At 31.7% G+C, this 18,870-nt stretch overlaps 1 protein-coding gene across 1 annotated transcript; it reads right to left on the bottom strand.

Moving 5' to 3' along the window:
- Positions 1 to 759: 759 nt before the first annotated feature.
- On the bottom strand, positions 760 to 9,580 carry LOC134714193 (homeobox protein EMX1-like). The gene is made up of 3 exons (XM_063575435.1): positions 8,996 to 9,580; positions 7,910 to 8,079; positions 760 to 1,103 (listed from the first exon to the last, which is right to left on the bottom strand). Exons 1-3 carry the CDS (start codon positions 9,405 to 9,407, stop codon positions 948 to 950), a joined length of 738 nt encoding a protein of 245 aa, XP_063431505.1. The 5' UTR covers positions 9,408 to 9,580; the 3' UTR covers positions 760 to 947.
- Between the last annotated feature and the right edge of the window lie 9,290 nt (positions 9,581 to 18,870).

Genomic DNA, 18,870 nt, shown 5'->3' with positions numbered 1-18,870 from the left:
CTGGGTCCACGGATAAAAATACTAAATCCGTTGGATGTGTACTGATTGATATCTTAGTCTCAGATACATGATTATTTTCATTACCTGTTATTGGCTTTGAAATAGCTTTTAGTAACTGCGAGTACTTTCAAATCTGTACTTCGCGTCTGTTTATTTTTGGGAAGTATAATAAGTACCCAGCCACGAATACTTTGTGTTTTGTTAGATATATCTCTATATGTATCCATCTGATGAGTTAAACCATTTTTTTTTATTTTTTATAGTTTGTTCTTATTTTGTTCTGCTTCACCAATGTTCCAGGTTAGGGGGTTGATCAAACATGGTTATCCCCGTCGTCAACACAGACTGTGGTGATCTCTCAAAGCAGGGTATCTTTTTATACCAAACAGTTCAACGAAAACTTCCTGTGGAAAGGTCTTACTGCAGCCATAGAAGTAATCAAATAATTCCTTGCTGTAGGTGACCATATTGAAGAGACATGTATTGTCGAAATGCGCATCGAGTGCAGGAAAATTGGTACCGTTAATGTTATTGATATACCCTGTGAATCGGTGAAACTATAAACATGAAAGTTATATAGTACTGCACTACTGTGACAAAGAAAAGGTCAAGGTGACCAAATTATTATACCCAAGTCATTCCTTGTGTATTTGAATACAGAGAAGTCTCAGCTATTCACGAGACTTTTTAATATTTTGATAGTAAGATAGTTTTTGGTCTAAGTTATTGTAAAATAACAAAAAGCAAGTTAAGAGCAAATAATAATACATTTTATTAACTTAAAATTGGAAAATACTAGCAATAATAGTTTTCCCAAGTAAATTTATTGGGTTTCGATGTACATTGTACATTTTCTATTTTTTTCAAATTCTAACGTTTCAATCATCTGTACAAAATCGTATTGCAGTCTGTTTCCAGTAAATTAGTTGATTCAGTTTTGTGTTGAATCACACTTCAATGTCACTTTCTGAGTCTGATGGGTTATATTGTGATGGATGGCTATTGGCTTGTCCTCCCAAACTTCTGGCTAACGACCTTGTCATTTCATCCTCAGCTTTAATACGTTTATGTTTCGTACGCCGATTTTGAAACCAAACCTTGACCTGTAACACATAAAGATCAATTTACATTTTAATGAATCTCTGATGCATTGTTCAAAATTTTAATTGTCGATAAAAAATGATTAATATCTGCAATTCAACTTTAAGTAACATTCAACGAATGGTGCAATACAAAAATTATGATTTTTATCACGCAATCAGATAAAATAAGTAGAAATTTGTCAAGCTTCATTTAACACAATTGTAAATGTTTTCCTTGTTTGTTTAATAAGGCATTAGTTATAATTATCTGATACAGAAGTGTGAAAATAATAATTGTAATACAGTGAATTTGTTTTCCCCTTTTAAAATTGTACAGATTACAGATTTGAATGCACCAATCTTAAAAATATTGATGAGAGATTTTGAGACACAATATATACATATAAACATATTTTTACGTATTTACAATTAAAATTACAGTGTCCATTTGTTTCTTCAAGAAATAGTAAAATATAATACTGTTTCTTCTCAATAAAACAATGTTGCAGGTTTTGCAACATTGACGTTCTTAGATATAGCTATAAACTTGTTTTCGCTATCTGATAATAGGTTACAACTACGCTGAATAAATCGCTCCTAAATTTGTATTACTTAATACATTTTTTCTTCTTTCAAATATGTGTACATTTATATTAGATCTCATGAGTACATGTATGTGTTGCTTATGTCGTAATTTGTATATTTGTCTATGTGATTCCTACAGATTTTTTAAGATAACCCACTGATCTCCTTCAATAAATCATTTTTGAAACGTAATTTATAGTGCCTTTGTCAGCACTGACGACTGCACAAAAACTTGTTTTGTTCCTTAAACACCGAAGTCCATATTATACCCGGGTCATGGGTCAATTTGTTCTGGATAGATATCTTAACTACCGTGTAGGTACTTGAACATATTCTTAACACCCTGAACTCTTGATAAATGATCATGTAAAAACTGTATTGTAATATGAAATTTATATAGGTTATTAGCCCATAAAATGTCGATTTGAGAATAATACAAATAGCTCATTAGTATTGTTAACGACGCCTAAATTAAGACTATCTGATCCCGATCTTATTCCGATAAAGTGTCATATATACTGACATATTTCCATTGAGACAAGGATCTAAGTGACAGGACTCTTATTGTAAGAACGGGTAATTCTAATGCCTTATTGGCTAAGAACAAAAGGTAACAAAACTTTTTTCACACTATGTATTAATTTGAGATGGCAATTTTTGTTCTGAATATAATGCTGCACGAATTAGTCTTCAAGATGGCATGTCAAAATGTAGCGATCCGAGCCAGTTTTGAGTATTGTATAACTCGATCATGTCTCAGACGAAAATCAGACTTCAGAATATTGCATTATAAAATCATTAGATGCCATTAAAAAATGAAGAAAGTAATTCGAAAGTATTGCGATAAAAAAGCGATAAACAGATTATCATTGGTCATCTCAATTGAGATAATCAACGATAATCTATAAGTATATGATTCAAGCATAAACTATAAAAGATCCTATATCAGTTTACAGTAACATTCGATAAAAATATCCTTGAAAAACAAACGACACCGTAGAACCAATCAAACGAACCCGTCTACATGCAAGTAGAACTGTCAATAAGCCGAATAACATTTATCATCGGCATAAGGATAAGCTAGTATGCTCTTGAACAAGGAAATATTTCTTTTACATTAAATATAATAACTACTTATCAACGGAAAAAGGAGAGTCGAAAGAACAATCATTGATATATTGATCTGTGACATCAATAACTTATCCGGAAAGGCATCTTGTATTCCGCCTTACTTTTATGTATTCTAACGAGAGAGAGAAAACTTATTTATCAGGAGCACTTTTGAATGAATTTAAGAAAAATCACAGTAGAAAATATAGCCTGTGAAATCTATTGTGAGTGATAAACATTTCCAGTGTTGCATATACAAAAAGGGGGCATGAAAAGAACACCATTGCGATATAAACGTCAATATGACAGCGAAACAACGGCAAACAAATAAATTAAGAAGGCAATGCGGTCTTTCAAAAAAGATAGGACCCTACACAACAAGTAAAACTTAAGATAGTCCCTTGTCTATAAAAGTATTGGAAAAAAATCACTAGTTTGAGCAAAATGGCTATATCTTATGTCAAACAGTACTTGATCTAAGTCATCGGTTTTTTTTTTCTCACTTAATGAAAATAATTTTCAAAGGCCTTAATGGTTTCGCTGCAATTTCTAGGGCCAGATGATAATGGATCTTATCACCCTCTCCTTTTTGGGAAATTGAATAATTCATTTGTTTTGTATAACCGTGGATCAATAGCCATAGCCAATTGAAATATAGAAGTCATGATACAGGAATCGTAATCGTTGAATCTGAGGATGTTCTCTTCACAAATACTTGACTTTTTATTTATTCGGGTAATGTAATCCGATTATTTCAATGTTGTATTTATTGATCAGAACTTCCCTACTTGCAAACTATTAATATAAGAGAAAAAAATAATATTTTCCAGCAAGTTAATATATAGTGTTGAATAATTCTATTACACATTGCTGGAAAGTTTGACTTACTGTCATAACAGACGTCAGTACAGAGGATAACGTAACCCCTGTATCTGTCGACAGGAAAGAAGCGGGTATGGGGAACTGCATGACGATTACTCGAACTTGAAAATACACGCTTGCTTACATGAATGTTTTAAGCAATATATTGTTGTCCGGAAATATCATTGAAATATGTGTCGCTGGTCGTTTAGCATGCAGACGTTTACACTTCATTATTTATGGCATTGTCATTAACAAACAATATACGGAGAGCCCGAAATTCGAGCTTAAAATGGTTCAACGACAAATTACATTTTAAAATCGCTAATGAGTTTTAATCAACAATAGATCATTTTAAATGCCGATATGAAATTCCGCTGCAATAATTTTTCACAATAAATGTTACTTAATTTATAAGTAATTTATTACACAAGTCTAGCTGCATTCGAAGAGGTAAAGGGTTAATTGTCTGTCAAGTCATAGTTTTGTATAAAGTTAATTTTCCGTAATCAAAATGTATCCTCAAATTACTTAAATACCACACCATGTTAACCTTGGTGAGAATTTATTGCTTCAACATGGTAATTTACACAATTATGTTTTAACAATTTGCCATTTATTTATTTCTTACTGGATGGGATTGGAATACCGGTACCATAGTTTGAATACTGGACAATATTTCTACGACCATATTGGATAAAAAAAAATAATGTTATTTCAAAAGGGGGGAAAATATACTATTGGGACAGCCAAAAATTGAAAGTAAAAGGAACACACCGTGAATAAGGAGCGATAAGATCCTAATCTGTTCTAACTTTTTCCTGAAATTTAAACTTTTAAATTGGAAGTTCCAATTAATGTCTATTTTAAAGTTGAGGCGAGGCAAAATTAAGACAAAAGAGTTAGAGCCGAGCACGTCGCAATAAATGAAGTTTTGAGGTGACGAAAGAAACGCACTTCTGTTTGTTTTCGTTGAAAAAATCATTTTGGTCTTTTTGCGTAGATTTTGGACCGACACGTATTGAGCTCATGCACATACCAACAGTTATTCACCACAAAGGTATCTTTATGAACAAAATGTTTCATGTAAGCTTGTCGGTTATTCTCGCATGTGCTGAATATTTCCAAATAAAAATTATGATAGTTAATGATTCAATTCAATTCAATTTATTTATGTAACCAAAAATATGTAAGCAAGTAGACAATTAGAAAGAATGCACACACAACGGTAAACCACATGTGGTAAAAGTTCTACAACCAAAATTAGCAATATTAAAACAGCTTTGATTGAGATTAGAAAGATGGGTGGCAAATGCCCATCTTCTCCAGCAACAATTTGTTTTGATCATCAGCTTTAAATCGAAAATTGTAACCTAGTCTAATTTCATGGTATGATTGTCTAAATATCAAATTTTTCGTTCGCCCACTATTCAAAATTGTCCATCAGGCTACACATTGGATATCAAAATATGTTTTCATGAAATGCTGCTAGGAAAATTAGTTTTTTTTATGTTTGGATCTAAAAGATTGAACATAAAATTGAGAATGGAAATGGGGATTGTGTCAAAGAGACAACATCCCGACCATAGAAAAAACAACAGCAGAAGGTCACCAACATGTCTCTAATGCAGCGAGAATTTCCCGCACCCGGAGGCGTCCCTCAGCTGGTCCCTAAACAAATATATACTAGTTCATTGAAAATGAGCGCCATACTAATTTCCAAATTGTACACAAGAAACTAAAATAAAAATAATACAAGACTAACAAAGTCCAGAGGCTCCTGACTTGGGACAGGCGCAAAACTGCTGTGGGGTAAAACATGTTTCTGAGATTTCACCCCCCCCCCCCATACCTCTAGCCAATGTAGAGAAGTAAATGCATGCTAGCTTTACTTTATATTGATAGTAAACTTTGTTAAAATTTAGAGAGAAACAACGAAGTTTTGAACCATATTTACGCAACTATAAGATAAGATAAGATAAATTTTATTTACAATAGAGTACCCATAATCTGTACATTGATTTTTTATCACACAATTACAACAGACAATGCACAAGAAAATAATAAACAAAAAATGACGAAAAACGTAAAATATAAATTGAGTTAATAATACATGTAGTAACATAAAACAGTATGTTTAGACTTGGACTTCTCTTGAACTGAATTTTAATGTGCGTATTGTTATGCGTTTACATTTCTGAATTGGCTAGAGGTATAGGGGGAGGGTTGAGATCTCATCAACATGTTTAACCCCGCTGCATTTTTGCGCATGTCCCAAGTCAGGAGCCTCTGTCCTTTTTTTGTCGTGTATTATTTTTAAATTTAGTTTCTTGTGTACAATTTGGAGTTTAGTATGGCGTTCATTATCACTGAACTAGTATATACATTTGTTAAGGGGCCAGCCAAAGGACGCCTCCGGGTGCAGGAATTTCCCGATGCATTGAAGACCTGTTGGTGACCTTCTGTTGTTGTCCTCTTTAGGGTCGGGTTGTTGTCTCTTTGACACACTCCCCATTTCTATTCTCAATTTTATTAGTGTTTATTGACCATGTTCTAGAAGAAGCATCACATCCATTATAGAAAAATCTTTTGAGTTAAGTTCTATAAAGTGGCTGATTCATATGAACAAATAGTATTGTTGTTCATATGCAGGAGTCACCAAGAGCAGGTGCTTAGAGGACACTTAAGCAAATAAACAGAAATATGAAAACTTAAACACTTTACAACACAAGCATAAACTAATACTTAAAAAGAATTACTATATTATATATATAGTATATATTATAGATTGCATAGCCATTTTCAAAATACCCCAAATGTGAAATGAATTAAATAAAATCAGTTTCAGTTTTTTTAATTCAATATTATGAAAAGTCTTTCAATTCGAATTGCCATTCACACGTATTTTTTAATTGAAAGAATTGCTAGAAATAAGTAAAGAATTCTTTGGTGTAATCAATATTTATTATTTAATTTTCAAACAAAGTAACTGAATTGACTGTATTAAATTGTGTGTTCTTTTCAACGTTTATTCTAGCTTAAGAAGACTAAGTTGAATAAAAACTAGAGACACCGACATGATATACATTCAGACCAATAGTATTCAATCGCTGCTGTTCTTGAATGTGAAGGTCTGTAATACTGTTATACATATCAATATAAATGTATTGGCTTCCTAGATACTTATTTTTTGGTTTATCATGTACTTAAAATTATACGCGATTGTTGTTAATCTTTTATGAATTATGCATGTGAGAAGATATTTAAGGAATACAATAATTGTTGAAATACAAAATACACAAATTCAATTCAGAATTGAGTAGAATAATAAAGTTGCATCAAAGTTTTGACGTCTGACAAATATTAAGAATTATAAAATGCGATTGCTACATGGTAACACTTGATCATTACCTTCCGAAATAAAATACTTCTTTGTTCATCGCAGTGCTTTTGTTTAGCGAATTTAACGTATGTATGCACCCATTTAACGAAACGACATATTTATGCGGTTATTTGTGCATTTTAGATGTGGATAAGAAAACTTTAACAACCGTTTGCACATTTTACAATCAGCCAGATTAACCATATAACTTCTAATAAGTATGTGTCAGAGGGCATTCAATGCGTCTGAGGCGCAGCAGATAGGATGAAATATCATTCGCATCTCTATATATAACGCATAAAAATGACAACAGATGCGGTTACTCCATGGTCATAATTATAAAGTACATAATAATAAACTATAAAGGGTTTTCTACAGTAGGAATAGATAACCTAGGCTGTATTTGACAACACAGTTTTTGAGGAATTTTGGGTCTTCAATGCCCTTCATCTTTGTACTTTATTTGGCCTTTTTATTTTTTTATTCAAGCGTCACTGATTAGTTTTTTTAGACAAAACGCGCGTCTGGCGTACACATTTTAACCATGTATTTATGAAGATTTTATTCATACACAATATACAGTAGTTGTCGTTTGTTTATGTAATATATACGTGTTTCTCGTTTCTCGTTTTGTTTATATAGATTAGACCGTTGGTTTTCCCGTTTGAATGGTTTTACACTAGTTATTTTGGGGCCCTTTATAGCTTGTTGTTCGGTGTGAGCCAAGGCTCCGTGTTGAAGGCCGTACTTTAACCTATAATGGTTTAATTTTTGAATTGTTGTTTGGATGGAGAGTTGTCTCATTGGCACTCACACCACATCTTCCTATATCTACAAACATTTCATGTATTAAAATTATATTTTGAAATTTATTGAAAAGCCACATTACCTGCGTTTCAGTTAAAGCTAGTCCTACGGCTAACTGTTTTCTTTCTTGTCCAACGACATAGTGGTTGTTCTCAAAGGCATGTTCTAGGCGTAGTAACTGAGAAGGGGAGAAGGCTGTTCTCATTCGTTTAGGCTTCCGCAAGTGTGGGAACAGTAAATTAGAATTCCCACCTGGATATATATGAAAAAATAAACGGTACTATTATACACAAAAAATATGCTGATTTACATTATATTTAGGAAATTAAACTTTTGTGTAATATTTATAACTTTGTTCATATCCAATGTGGTAATTCCAAGATAAACTAGATGATGACATGAAATAGTAATTAGAAAACTTTAAAACCTTGATTTCATATATTTTTTTAAATCTCAAATTACATAGCTTGTGTTTTTGTGTCATTTAAATGATGAGAATGCGTTATATTTTTAAGATTCAGTATTCTATTTTATTTACCCAAACTAATAAATATATGAATTAGTAATTAATATAAGAATACAGAAATTGAGAGAAGATATATGAAAAGTCGAAAGAAATACCTCTTTTGTATTTTTGATTTTAAATGTGTTTATTAAATTAAAACGTTTTAATACTTTACAGTTTAGGAGAATGTTTCAAACACCTTTGTGTGCTTGTTACTGTTTTTTTTTAATAGATTTGAATGCTGCGTTTTCGTGTTATTATTAATATCTTCAGAAAAAGTAGCCTTTATACAAAAATATAATTAAGTTGTGAATTGTTTGGGTTTTTGGAAATTCTGTAAATCTGTTTAAAATGTTGTAAAATAAAAGATTTACTCTATATAAAACCATAACAAATTATACTGAATGTTTTAGGTTTTTGTATATACCTCATAAAACTAATTTAAACTATTTCATCCTTCTTTGCTTTATTTCAAACAGAAGAAGTGTCATATTCAAACAGACCTCTGATGCTTTCGATGAGTTGTACTTTCACTAGCTCGTCTAAATTATAATATACAAGTCTTTGTCTACATGCAATGTCTCAATACTGTGTCTTATATTGTAATAAAAAGTCATTACCCATTGTGATTTATATAAACGACAACTTTACAAAAATACGTACCTTGATTGCTGGAATGAAAATTGTTTGTGAGTGGTAATGGCAAATAAAAAGGGTTGTTTCTCTCATTAGATCCAGGAATACAAAAAGTTCTGAAATCGTCTTGTGTCCGAGACATATATTCTTGAGACAAATAATGTCCATACTGCGCATACTGCAGTTTTCTCAAAATATTGTCATTTGAAAAAGCATCATATGTTCCGAATGGAAGTGGTACTCTACAGGGGTCGAAGTGTTCTTCACTGTTTCGGTTTTGAGTACATGAATTGCAGTCATCACTTTCTGTTGAGTTTTTACGTTTCCGTCTCGGTTCCTTATCTTGAGAGTTTGTTTTCTCTTTGTCAGTATCACCTAATATTGACTGTATGGTAAACCCAGAGTTGTGCCGAGGAGTAGAAATTGACATGATTGTCATTTTTTATCATGAAACCACAGAAATTTTAATAAACATCCCAATAATCATTCACCTAGAAATATTATTGCAGTTTCAACCTTAGCGGAAAATAAATTTATGATTTCCTTTATTTGGTGTAATCAATATTATTTTAATTTCAAACAAAGAAACTGAATTGAATGATAAAGCTCCGCCCTCACTATTTGTGACTGACTGGACTGTTTCATGGTATCGATGTCAGTGTCGTCTCGTAAGGTCAACAACTCCATTTAAATCTAATCACTAAAGTGGCAGAGGGCGGTCTTTAAAACGTGTTAATTTTACATTATAGACTGATTCATAAATCAAAAATTAACAACCGTTTACTGCTTAAAACAGCAAATGGTTAACAACAGCAATATTTCTGTCATAAAAAGAAAATTATAATTTTAAAAAATCTAGTGTAAAACAATGACAAAAGCGAAATTTTACCATTTAACAAAATATTTATGTTGTTCTTTTATTTAAAGATATTTTACAGATATAAAAGGAAATTAAAAAAAATATTGGTAGATTTCATTAATCCAATATCTTCCTTCCTGCGACACTAAGTATCGAAAAATAGAATAATACTTTTATTGCATCAGAATAATAAAATATTAAATTCTTTTTAATCTTTTTTTACAGTTCATTATATACACGGTTCCAGTTTCATAGTTATATCGACCTGGATTTACGAATACGTTATTAAATGACAATTATCTACATCGCATAAACTTGACTCACGGGGCCAGCTGAAAGACGCCTCCGGGTGCGGGAGTTTCTTGCTACACTTAAGACCCATTGGTGTCCTACCGCTGTTGTCTGCTCTATGGTCGAGTTTTTGTTGCTTTGACACATTTCCTATTTTCTTTCTCAATTTTATTACTGTTTAGATTCGGAAGTAAACACCAGATTTTAAATATGCGAAGGGTTAAAAAATTCTTACAAATCTTTTCTTTAAAAAATAAAGTTTAAAATTTTGATCATTTTCGGTATATTTTAAGGAGATGATTTTGATATCAATGAAAAAGAAACTCACAGACAAAAATACATCTGGTGGCATCAAAACATGTCATGTATAAGATCGAACCGAATATGAGAAAGTTGTTTACATATATATAAATATATATATGGATACTTTATCTCATTTTATTAATTTTGATTTATTGTACCTTGTCACAAAGTTTGTTCCACAAAATACTGTTTTTTTAGGGAATAAACCAATATAGTATATTGCAATCCAAATTCATCCAAATTGTTTTTGTAAACTAATTGTTTACATATTTGGGGACATCAAATCCAACTAAATCTGTCCTTGGACAACGGACTTCAAAGCAAAATTCACCAAATGACTAAAACATTATGAGATATGACAATAAAATCTTGATCGCATCTATCCCATTGAACTTGAAAAGAAAAGTACAAGGGATACAGATAGCTCTAGGTTTTCACCACATGTCGACTTATAACTAGACATTGTCAGTAGGAGTCGATCGAAAACTTAACCTTGCGACAAAAGAGATGGCTTCAGTTTTGTTAATGAGATTTGACAATTTACTTATCTCGTTTGCAGGACGAGGACGAGTTTTCAATAAATTTCAAAGTTGAAATATGAAAGTATATACACCAGATATGATTAAGTCTTCCTAATATTTATAGATTATCGTTGATTATCTCAACGAGATTGATGTTCTCGCTTGAGCTGGAACAGCGAAAGTGAGAAAAGCAATCGAGTTGAGATGACCAATGATAATCTGTTTATCGCTATTTTCCCTTTGACGACGTTGTCAATTTCAATGTCAATTTCGTTAGCAACGCCACGTGATCTTCTTAGTTTCTAGCGATAATTTTTCCATCTCAAGCGAGAAGCATGATATGAAAATTATCACAAAAAAGATCAAAGGAAAAATGCAAAAAATAGCGATAACATGACTTACCTCTAACAATTGAGAACGAGGGTCGGATGAGAGAAGCATTTTACTGCAAATGACAAAATAATATATTTATTGCATCAAAATAAGTGATGATCAGTGATGAGTTAAGAGGTCTAATTGTGAACTTTCCATTGTTATGTAGGCATAATACCAGATGCGTCTGCATATGGAGTGAATATGTATATCTATCAGTTGATACGATATTCCACAACTGGAATTTCCTTTCATTATATCCTCAATAGAGGGTTGCTGCTTACTGTGAAGCTATTAGATAAAGGTAACAGTAGTATACAATTGGTTAAGAGTCATTATTCGGTTAAGCACTTGCCTTTATAACTAGATTTTTTCTGAGCGTCACTGTTGATTCTTGTGTAGACGAAACGCACGTCTGTCGTATAAAAACTTTAAGCCTGTTACCTTTGATAACTTGTTATATAACTGGGTCGATGCCAGTGCTGGTGGACGTTTCGTCCCCCAGGGTATCACCAGCCCAGTAAATAGAACTTCGGTTTTGACATGCATATCAATTTTCGGTAAAACAATAATAATCAATAATCAAAAATGTGCACGTGGATTTTTAAAATTAGGTAGAAACAATAAAATTCATGAGAAAAAAAAACAGGTTGTGTGGTTTGCATATGGGACAAAACCCGAATGTTTTATTGACAACTGGTATTAAAATATGCCGATATCTCACTTTTCCATCAAATCATGGCGCACTCGCCCTTTTAAGATTTTTTTTATCAATTTTCTTTATAAAAGCATCAAAAACATCACATCAATTATATATTACAAAAACTAAGAAACATTTGATAACCATTGTAGTCGAGGATTTTCTATTTGAGCACCTTTAGATTAGTTCAAAGCTCCCTTTCCCTATTTTAACAATATTCTGAGATAGCGATTTTGTTCCCTTCATATTCATCAAACAGCAGACGTTTCGGTCTATATTCAAAATATAAAAATAATTCGGCATTTTTAAAAGGGCAATTGTCGGCGTCCTACACCAACTCGATTTATTAGGCGTTTGTTTTCGTCATATGGACACATTTCGTGCATTTGACAGCTTGGCGCGCGGTAAGGACATAATTCTGAGTGTTAAGTCATTAATAATTCCCCAATACCTAACAAACATATAAGATAGCCGTTAATAATTGTTGTAATACACAATTGGTTAGCCATAGGTACTATGGGTGCCATCTAAAGTTTAGTTAAAAGTCTGGTTCCAAAATTAGAATAGCAGTGCATCGCGTATACGTAGATCATATAATACTACTCAAACTAAACAATTATATTCAGCAGTATTATTAGCAAACCATCTCGACTTAAGTAACAACAGACACGGATTCCTCTGCCTTATTTTTAGATGTATACCATTGAATTTGACATAAGCGGTTATCTCACTACCAGAAGCTATGACAAACGAGAAAATTTGATTTTAAAAATAATCAATTTCTCAGCAATATGACTTCACCTGCATTTCCCTACTTTTTTTTACTATTTGATTTGACAACTTACTATTGCTGATATCAAGATAATTGATTTTAATTCGATTGCCATACAAGTAACAGGTTAAGCTACCTATACTTAGTAATCAAAAGTGCTAGGCTTATAATTTGGTACACTAGACTTATTAATGACGCTCAGGTGAAAACCGTTTCAAACTCAAACAAGTACAAAGTTGAAGAAAATTGAGCATCCAAAATTCCCCCAAAAGTTTTGCCAAATACAGCTAAGGTAATCTACGCCAGAGATAATAAAATACTTAGTATTTGAATAATTAATACTTTTGCAGCAGTAAATCTATTTAAAAAAAAGATAATATAAGTGATATTCATGCCAACACCGAAGCTCTGATTACTGGACTGGTGAAAACATCGGGGACGAAACGTTCACTAGCAGTGGCATCGACCCAATGGTGTAAATAGTTATCAAAGGTACCAGGATTATAATTTGTTACTCCAGATGCGGATAAACCAGGTTTAATTCACCCTTTCTTACACAAGGACATGTCTGTAACAAGTCAGGCATATGATAGTTGACTTCTTTCGTTCGATGTGTTAGAGCTTTTTATTTTACCATTTGATTTGGAACTTTCGGTTTTGAATTTTCCTCGGAGTTTGGTATTTTAGTGATTTCACTTTTATTTTTCTATTGGTGTTAAGTGTTTGAACGTTTGATTTCACCATTTGTTAAGGGGTTATCATTAATGATTTTTTTTCGGAGTTTTGGTTATTTTATTTTTTCCTAATGTTCTCTAATTGTCAAGTTAATGAAACTATCGAAACAGTGCAATTGTGGTTCGCATGCAGTCATTATACTTTTATGTATTTGTTTGTTCATGTATATGTGGTTCGCATGCAGTCATTATACTTTTATGTATTTGTTTGTTCATGTATATGTGTTTCAATTGCAGAAACCAATACAGACACCATGTACCTGTACGTTCGTCCCCTGTGTAACGTCAGAGCTATTTTTCATGACTAAATGATTATAGCTTATTGATTTATAAGATAAAGACACTATAAATTTCGGATAATAGAAAGAAAGAATTGAAAGATCTTTCGTAACCATACAATCATATGTAATAAAAGGATTATAGCGCTTTCTTTGCGTTTTGTGATGCAAACAAAGCATTGCAACGCTTTCTTTTAGTTTGGTGATGTCACTTAAGTATTTCAGCGCTTTCTTTAGGATTGCTTATGCAGACTGAGTATTACAGCGTTTTCCTGAGATTTGATGATGCCACCTGAGTATAACAGCGCTAAAAAAACACCACTAAAGACTCCAAATTGAGAAATAATAATTACCTGTACATTTATTTTACAACGGTAGCTGAAAAAATCTTTCAATTGATAAACAGTCATTCTGATGACACAGAATGACTAGTAATCTTAGGACATCTATGGATGCGAAAATTTTATATATCACTTCGATTGCACACATAAATTCAATGAATGTGTATAATTCAAAGATTCTTAATACGTCAGTATCAAGATCATTATACCCAAATGTATGGAAAATATGTGGACCATAATGTGAGGTTGTATTGTACTCTCTCTTAATGCGATTTCTAACGCACTGTCTAAACTGTGTTGGGTATAAAATTTCATCAACTCAGACAGACTTGTTTTGTTTTTATCTTCCGCAAATTCAAATATTTAGGCTAATTACCTATAAAGTTACATGAGAGTTTAATTAGTTTATAAGTTACTATTAATAAATTTGATTAATAAATTGTTAACCTCTTGTTGTCATGCGTGGCATTGAACTGTGTACCCGCTTTGAAAATTTTTCTTTTATGAGTGACAGATGAATAAAAATGCAAAATAATAAATAAGTATCAATTACACAATTTCATAATTAAGTTACTCAATTATCGCAATCTTATGATTTTTGCAAAGATAATTTTAATGTCTCTTTAAAGCTGAACATTTCTAAACTGACAGTTTTTGATAGTACAATTTGTAAATGTTCCCTTCTTATGAGTTTTTCTTAAGTTATTATATAGAATTTCAATTTTTTATCAAATTAGTGTCATATTTTAATGACTACTATTTAAATATTATTAAATAGTTTATTTTGACACGACTTCAGGGCCAATTAAGTACTAAATACCCAATATTAAATCCTAATCGTATTCAATACATGAACCATCCCAGTGTAAGCATTGAAATCTAGATGTTTAAATATGTGCAAGGGGGTGTACTTTGATTTTAGGGTGACTTTATGTAAAGCATTAATAAATCATCTTGTTATATTTCGAAATGTGTGGTTTTGAAAGTTTCTTAGTATAAACTGAATAAAGTAAAATGATATTACATATCTATTTCACTCTAATATAATTACCAATAAGTCTAAACATAGATAACTCGAAAAATCCCATCTTTTTACACTACCACTTTTAGAAAAACAAACACCATTCAAGCTAAGTTTATAATACTGATCTATGTCTGATGAAATATTATTGATCATGAATTTCCTGATCACTATGTATCGTTATAAATAAAACAGTTTTATACACTTTCCACTATTTTTTCCGTATGAAATATTACTGCGATTCAAGATGAACAGATTAACTAAAAGGCTGGGTTTTTTTTAATATTAAAATCCGACTCAAAATTTACCGCAATTGTAGCGCTTCCATGGATTAACATTCGCCACCAATAACAATAATATCGACAAATAACGAATTCAAGAAATATGTAAAGATGCTTATTTAGTATATCCTTATCTGCTTAAGGAGGTTACACTAAGGGACATAACCCTTAAACATCACTGTAACGTTTGTGGGTGGGGTTAAACAATTATTACGTGTGCATACACCTCCTCCTTTTTTTTTATATTGATACCATATGTCAACCAAGTTTATCCAAAAACCAATGTATATGATCTTCCTTGTCGGTTCATATAAAGTTAACAATTAATTCAAGTTTTGCTACTGAAATATCAAAAAACAATTGAAGTCTCATTTCATATAAAATTAACAGTTGAATTTGTTATGAATAGGACAAGACAAAGGACACATGATACTTTCAGTAATGGCCTTTAAAAAGACATCTCATCTTCTAATAAAAGCAAATCAATTAAAACAATCGTATTAGCGTTGTGATATGCTATTTTATTCTGACTCTATATGACAGAAAATGGGTTCAAATTAGATGAATTAAGAGTCTGAGATCAGAAAATAATTAGTTTGATGTAAAACATGTTTACGGTTAATCGAAGCTATTTGTCGTCTAATTGTTAGATTTGAAATCTAACATGATTGTCCGTGTCATACAAACAAATGTCGAACGTTAGAATAAGGACCGACTACAATGAAATTCAATAACATTGAATGAAAAGATTAGATTAGGTATTAGTGAAAACAAGCTTACAACTAAGACGGATGGTGTTACACAGAAACAATCTGCGATGAGAGCTTTAATCACACCCAAACACTCTATCTTATAGTAATTTAGCGTGTACTTGTGTTTACTAACAAAACACCATGTTGATGAAATGAAAGCACAATGTTCATTTCTGTATGGACGTCAATTTCCTTTCTATGGCTGTCAATGTACTTGGGATAATGACATACCGTAGGGAATACTGGAATTCAAGAAATGCGAAATAAAACTTTATAATTTCTAGTTTTATATTGATCTGTATGAATTTATAACTAGACATGTTGAACTATATTTTTAAAACAAAACATAAAGAGAGATGAAAGGAGAAAAAAAACACCAATGGTAAATCGAAAATATTATGACAACGAAAAACAATGTATAACAAAAATCAGAAAATATGCAAAATAACAAATGACAAATGACAAACATCAGTTAATTAACACAACATATCAAGCATAGAACAAAAACCTCAACAACATCAGCTCCATGAGTATGAGGTGTTTTTATTATTGAATGATTTCTACGAATATTCAACTCTGATAAAAAAATAACAACGGAAAAAATGTAATTCAAAAAGAAATCGGGTCAACAAAAGGAGAAATTAGCTACACATATATACATTAAAATATTTTTTCTATGGTATTATTTTATAGTAAATAGTCAAAGTAAGAGATCTAGGTGCAGGTAAGTAATAACATAGCAATCCAATCGTTATGAAATAGTACATTATCAATATAAATACGTTTAAATATTTGTAAAAAATAAAATCACAAAAATACTGAACTCCGAGGTGGAAAAAAGCTCAAACAAATCAAATAAATAGATAACAACTGTCAAATTTTTGACTTGGTACAAGCACTTTCTTATGTAGAAAATGGTGGATTGAACCTGGTTTTCAAGCAAGTTACTAAAATGTAACAAGTAAAGACCCATGTCATATGTCTCACAGAAATATCAAAAGTAATAAAAAAAAAAAGGCACAGTAGGAAAATTTCACGACAAAAATATGACAATAATTATAGAACAATAACACAATGACCGGATGTTCAAATACCGAGCCACGTCAATAAAAACAGACTAAACAGTAAAAGTTATAATTATAAAGACAAATAAAAGAATAGTATAACACGTTGCTAAGATGATTAACAGCGTCAGTATCCAGAATCTATACTTTAAGACCATCGTAAATTCTTTGTGAAGTTCATACGTTATATTTATCAACATGGTATTGGTACCTGCCGATGTAGAAAAAATGACGAGACGTTCTTTGACAAACTTCCGGTTCATCAACCTTCAGCTCAGATACTGATGACCATTTGCAAAGTTTAAATAGAAGCTGCAAACGTTTGAATACCAAATAAGTTGGAAAATGTATATCCAATATGCAAATAAAGTTGGTATATTGCTACTAAGGTGAGGAAAATTGACAATTTCAAAACTGAAATCGTCTCGTTTGTCATAGAGTCTGGTACTGAGATGACCTAGTGTGTCAAATTCGAGGTTTAAGTCTAAAAACGAGGCAGAGGTTTGAATTTTTAATGGAAAGAACATCATCAATATACATATATATCGGAAAATGAAATTAAATAAACTGGCTTCTTTGATTTTCTTATATTTGACAAGTGCCTAGGGGAACTCCGATGTTGAAAAGCAATGTAGATTATTTCTTTTAGATTTTTCCATTTAACATGGGGAATGGTCATATAAAGGGTTGAAAAGTTTTGATAGAACTAGTTTCAGAAAAAGACCGAGTTTTAAATTTATTCACCTACGCGAGTAAACAGTTTCACAGTATTTCTGAAGACCCTCTTCCACAGCAGACAGAATTTTTGTCAATCTATGAACAATTCTTCAGTCGAACGTGTAGGTTTGCCGAAAATATACCGTTGTTTGTACGGAATTTGTGAAAGTAAGGTATCCAATACAAACAAGGTAAGTCCTCCGATTTGTTATTCAATGCAATGTTCGTTGAAGCCATGAAGGATTTATGATTCGCCAAAATAGCATTCTTGTCAAATGATACGTTTTTTTTATATGGAATTACCATTTCAAATTCGTTTTCAAGACAGTCGTAGTAGTACGGATTACATACAAAGACAATACTATTTGAATATTACTTTCAAAGAAAACAAAAACACCCGGAAAAAAAAGCCTCTCATTTGTCTTTAAGATCAGCACGAAGAATTTCCTAAGTAAATATAAAGGTGAAAATAAAAGAGAGGTATAAGTAAATAAATGAACAAACAAACGCACAATACGCTGATTCAAACCCCCCCCCCCCCCCCCCCAAAAAAAAACAAAAGACTAAAATCGTTCTAATTGTAGACAAACTTTGGACAAATTAATAGACATATACAAGTCGTCTTAATGAACACCCTTGGCCTTTAAGAAAAAAGTTCATTGCATTTATGACTTTTATTGGGTCAGTGGTTCATAGAAAAAAGATATATCCTTTATAAATTTCATAGGGTTTAGTGTGAAACTATGGCGATCAGTTATTTATTGTTGATATATCATATTTGATTAGGTTTTAAAAAATGTTTTAGCGGGCTGGTGGAAAATACATGCTTTGAACAACTCTGATATGCCATACGGAAATCGCCTCTGCGTGGTTACAGGGATAATATTATACTCAAC

This window comes from Mytilus trossulus, chromosome 4 (genome assembly GCF_036588685.1).
Source record: "Mytilus trossulus isolate FHL-02 chromosome 4, PNRI_Mtr1.1.1.hap1, whole genome shotgun sequence".
NCBI classification, from domain to species: Eukaryota; Metazoa; Mollusca; class Bivalvia; order Mytilida; family Mytilidae; genus Mytilus; species Mytilus trossulus.
The sequence above is the reverse complement of the archived record's forward strand: the minus strand, read 5'-3'. Positions and strand labels throughout refer to the sequence as shown.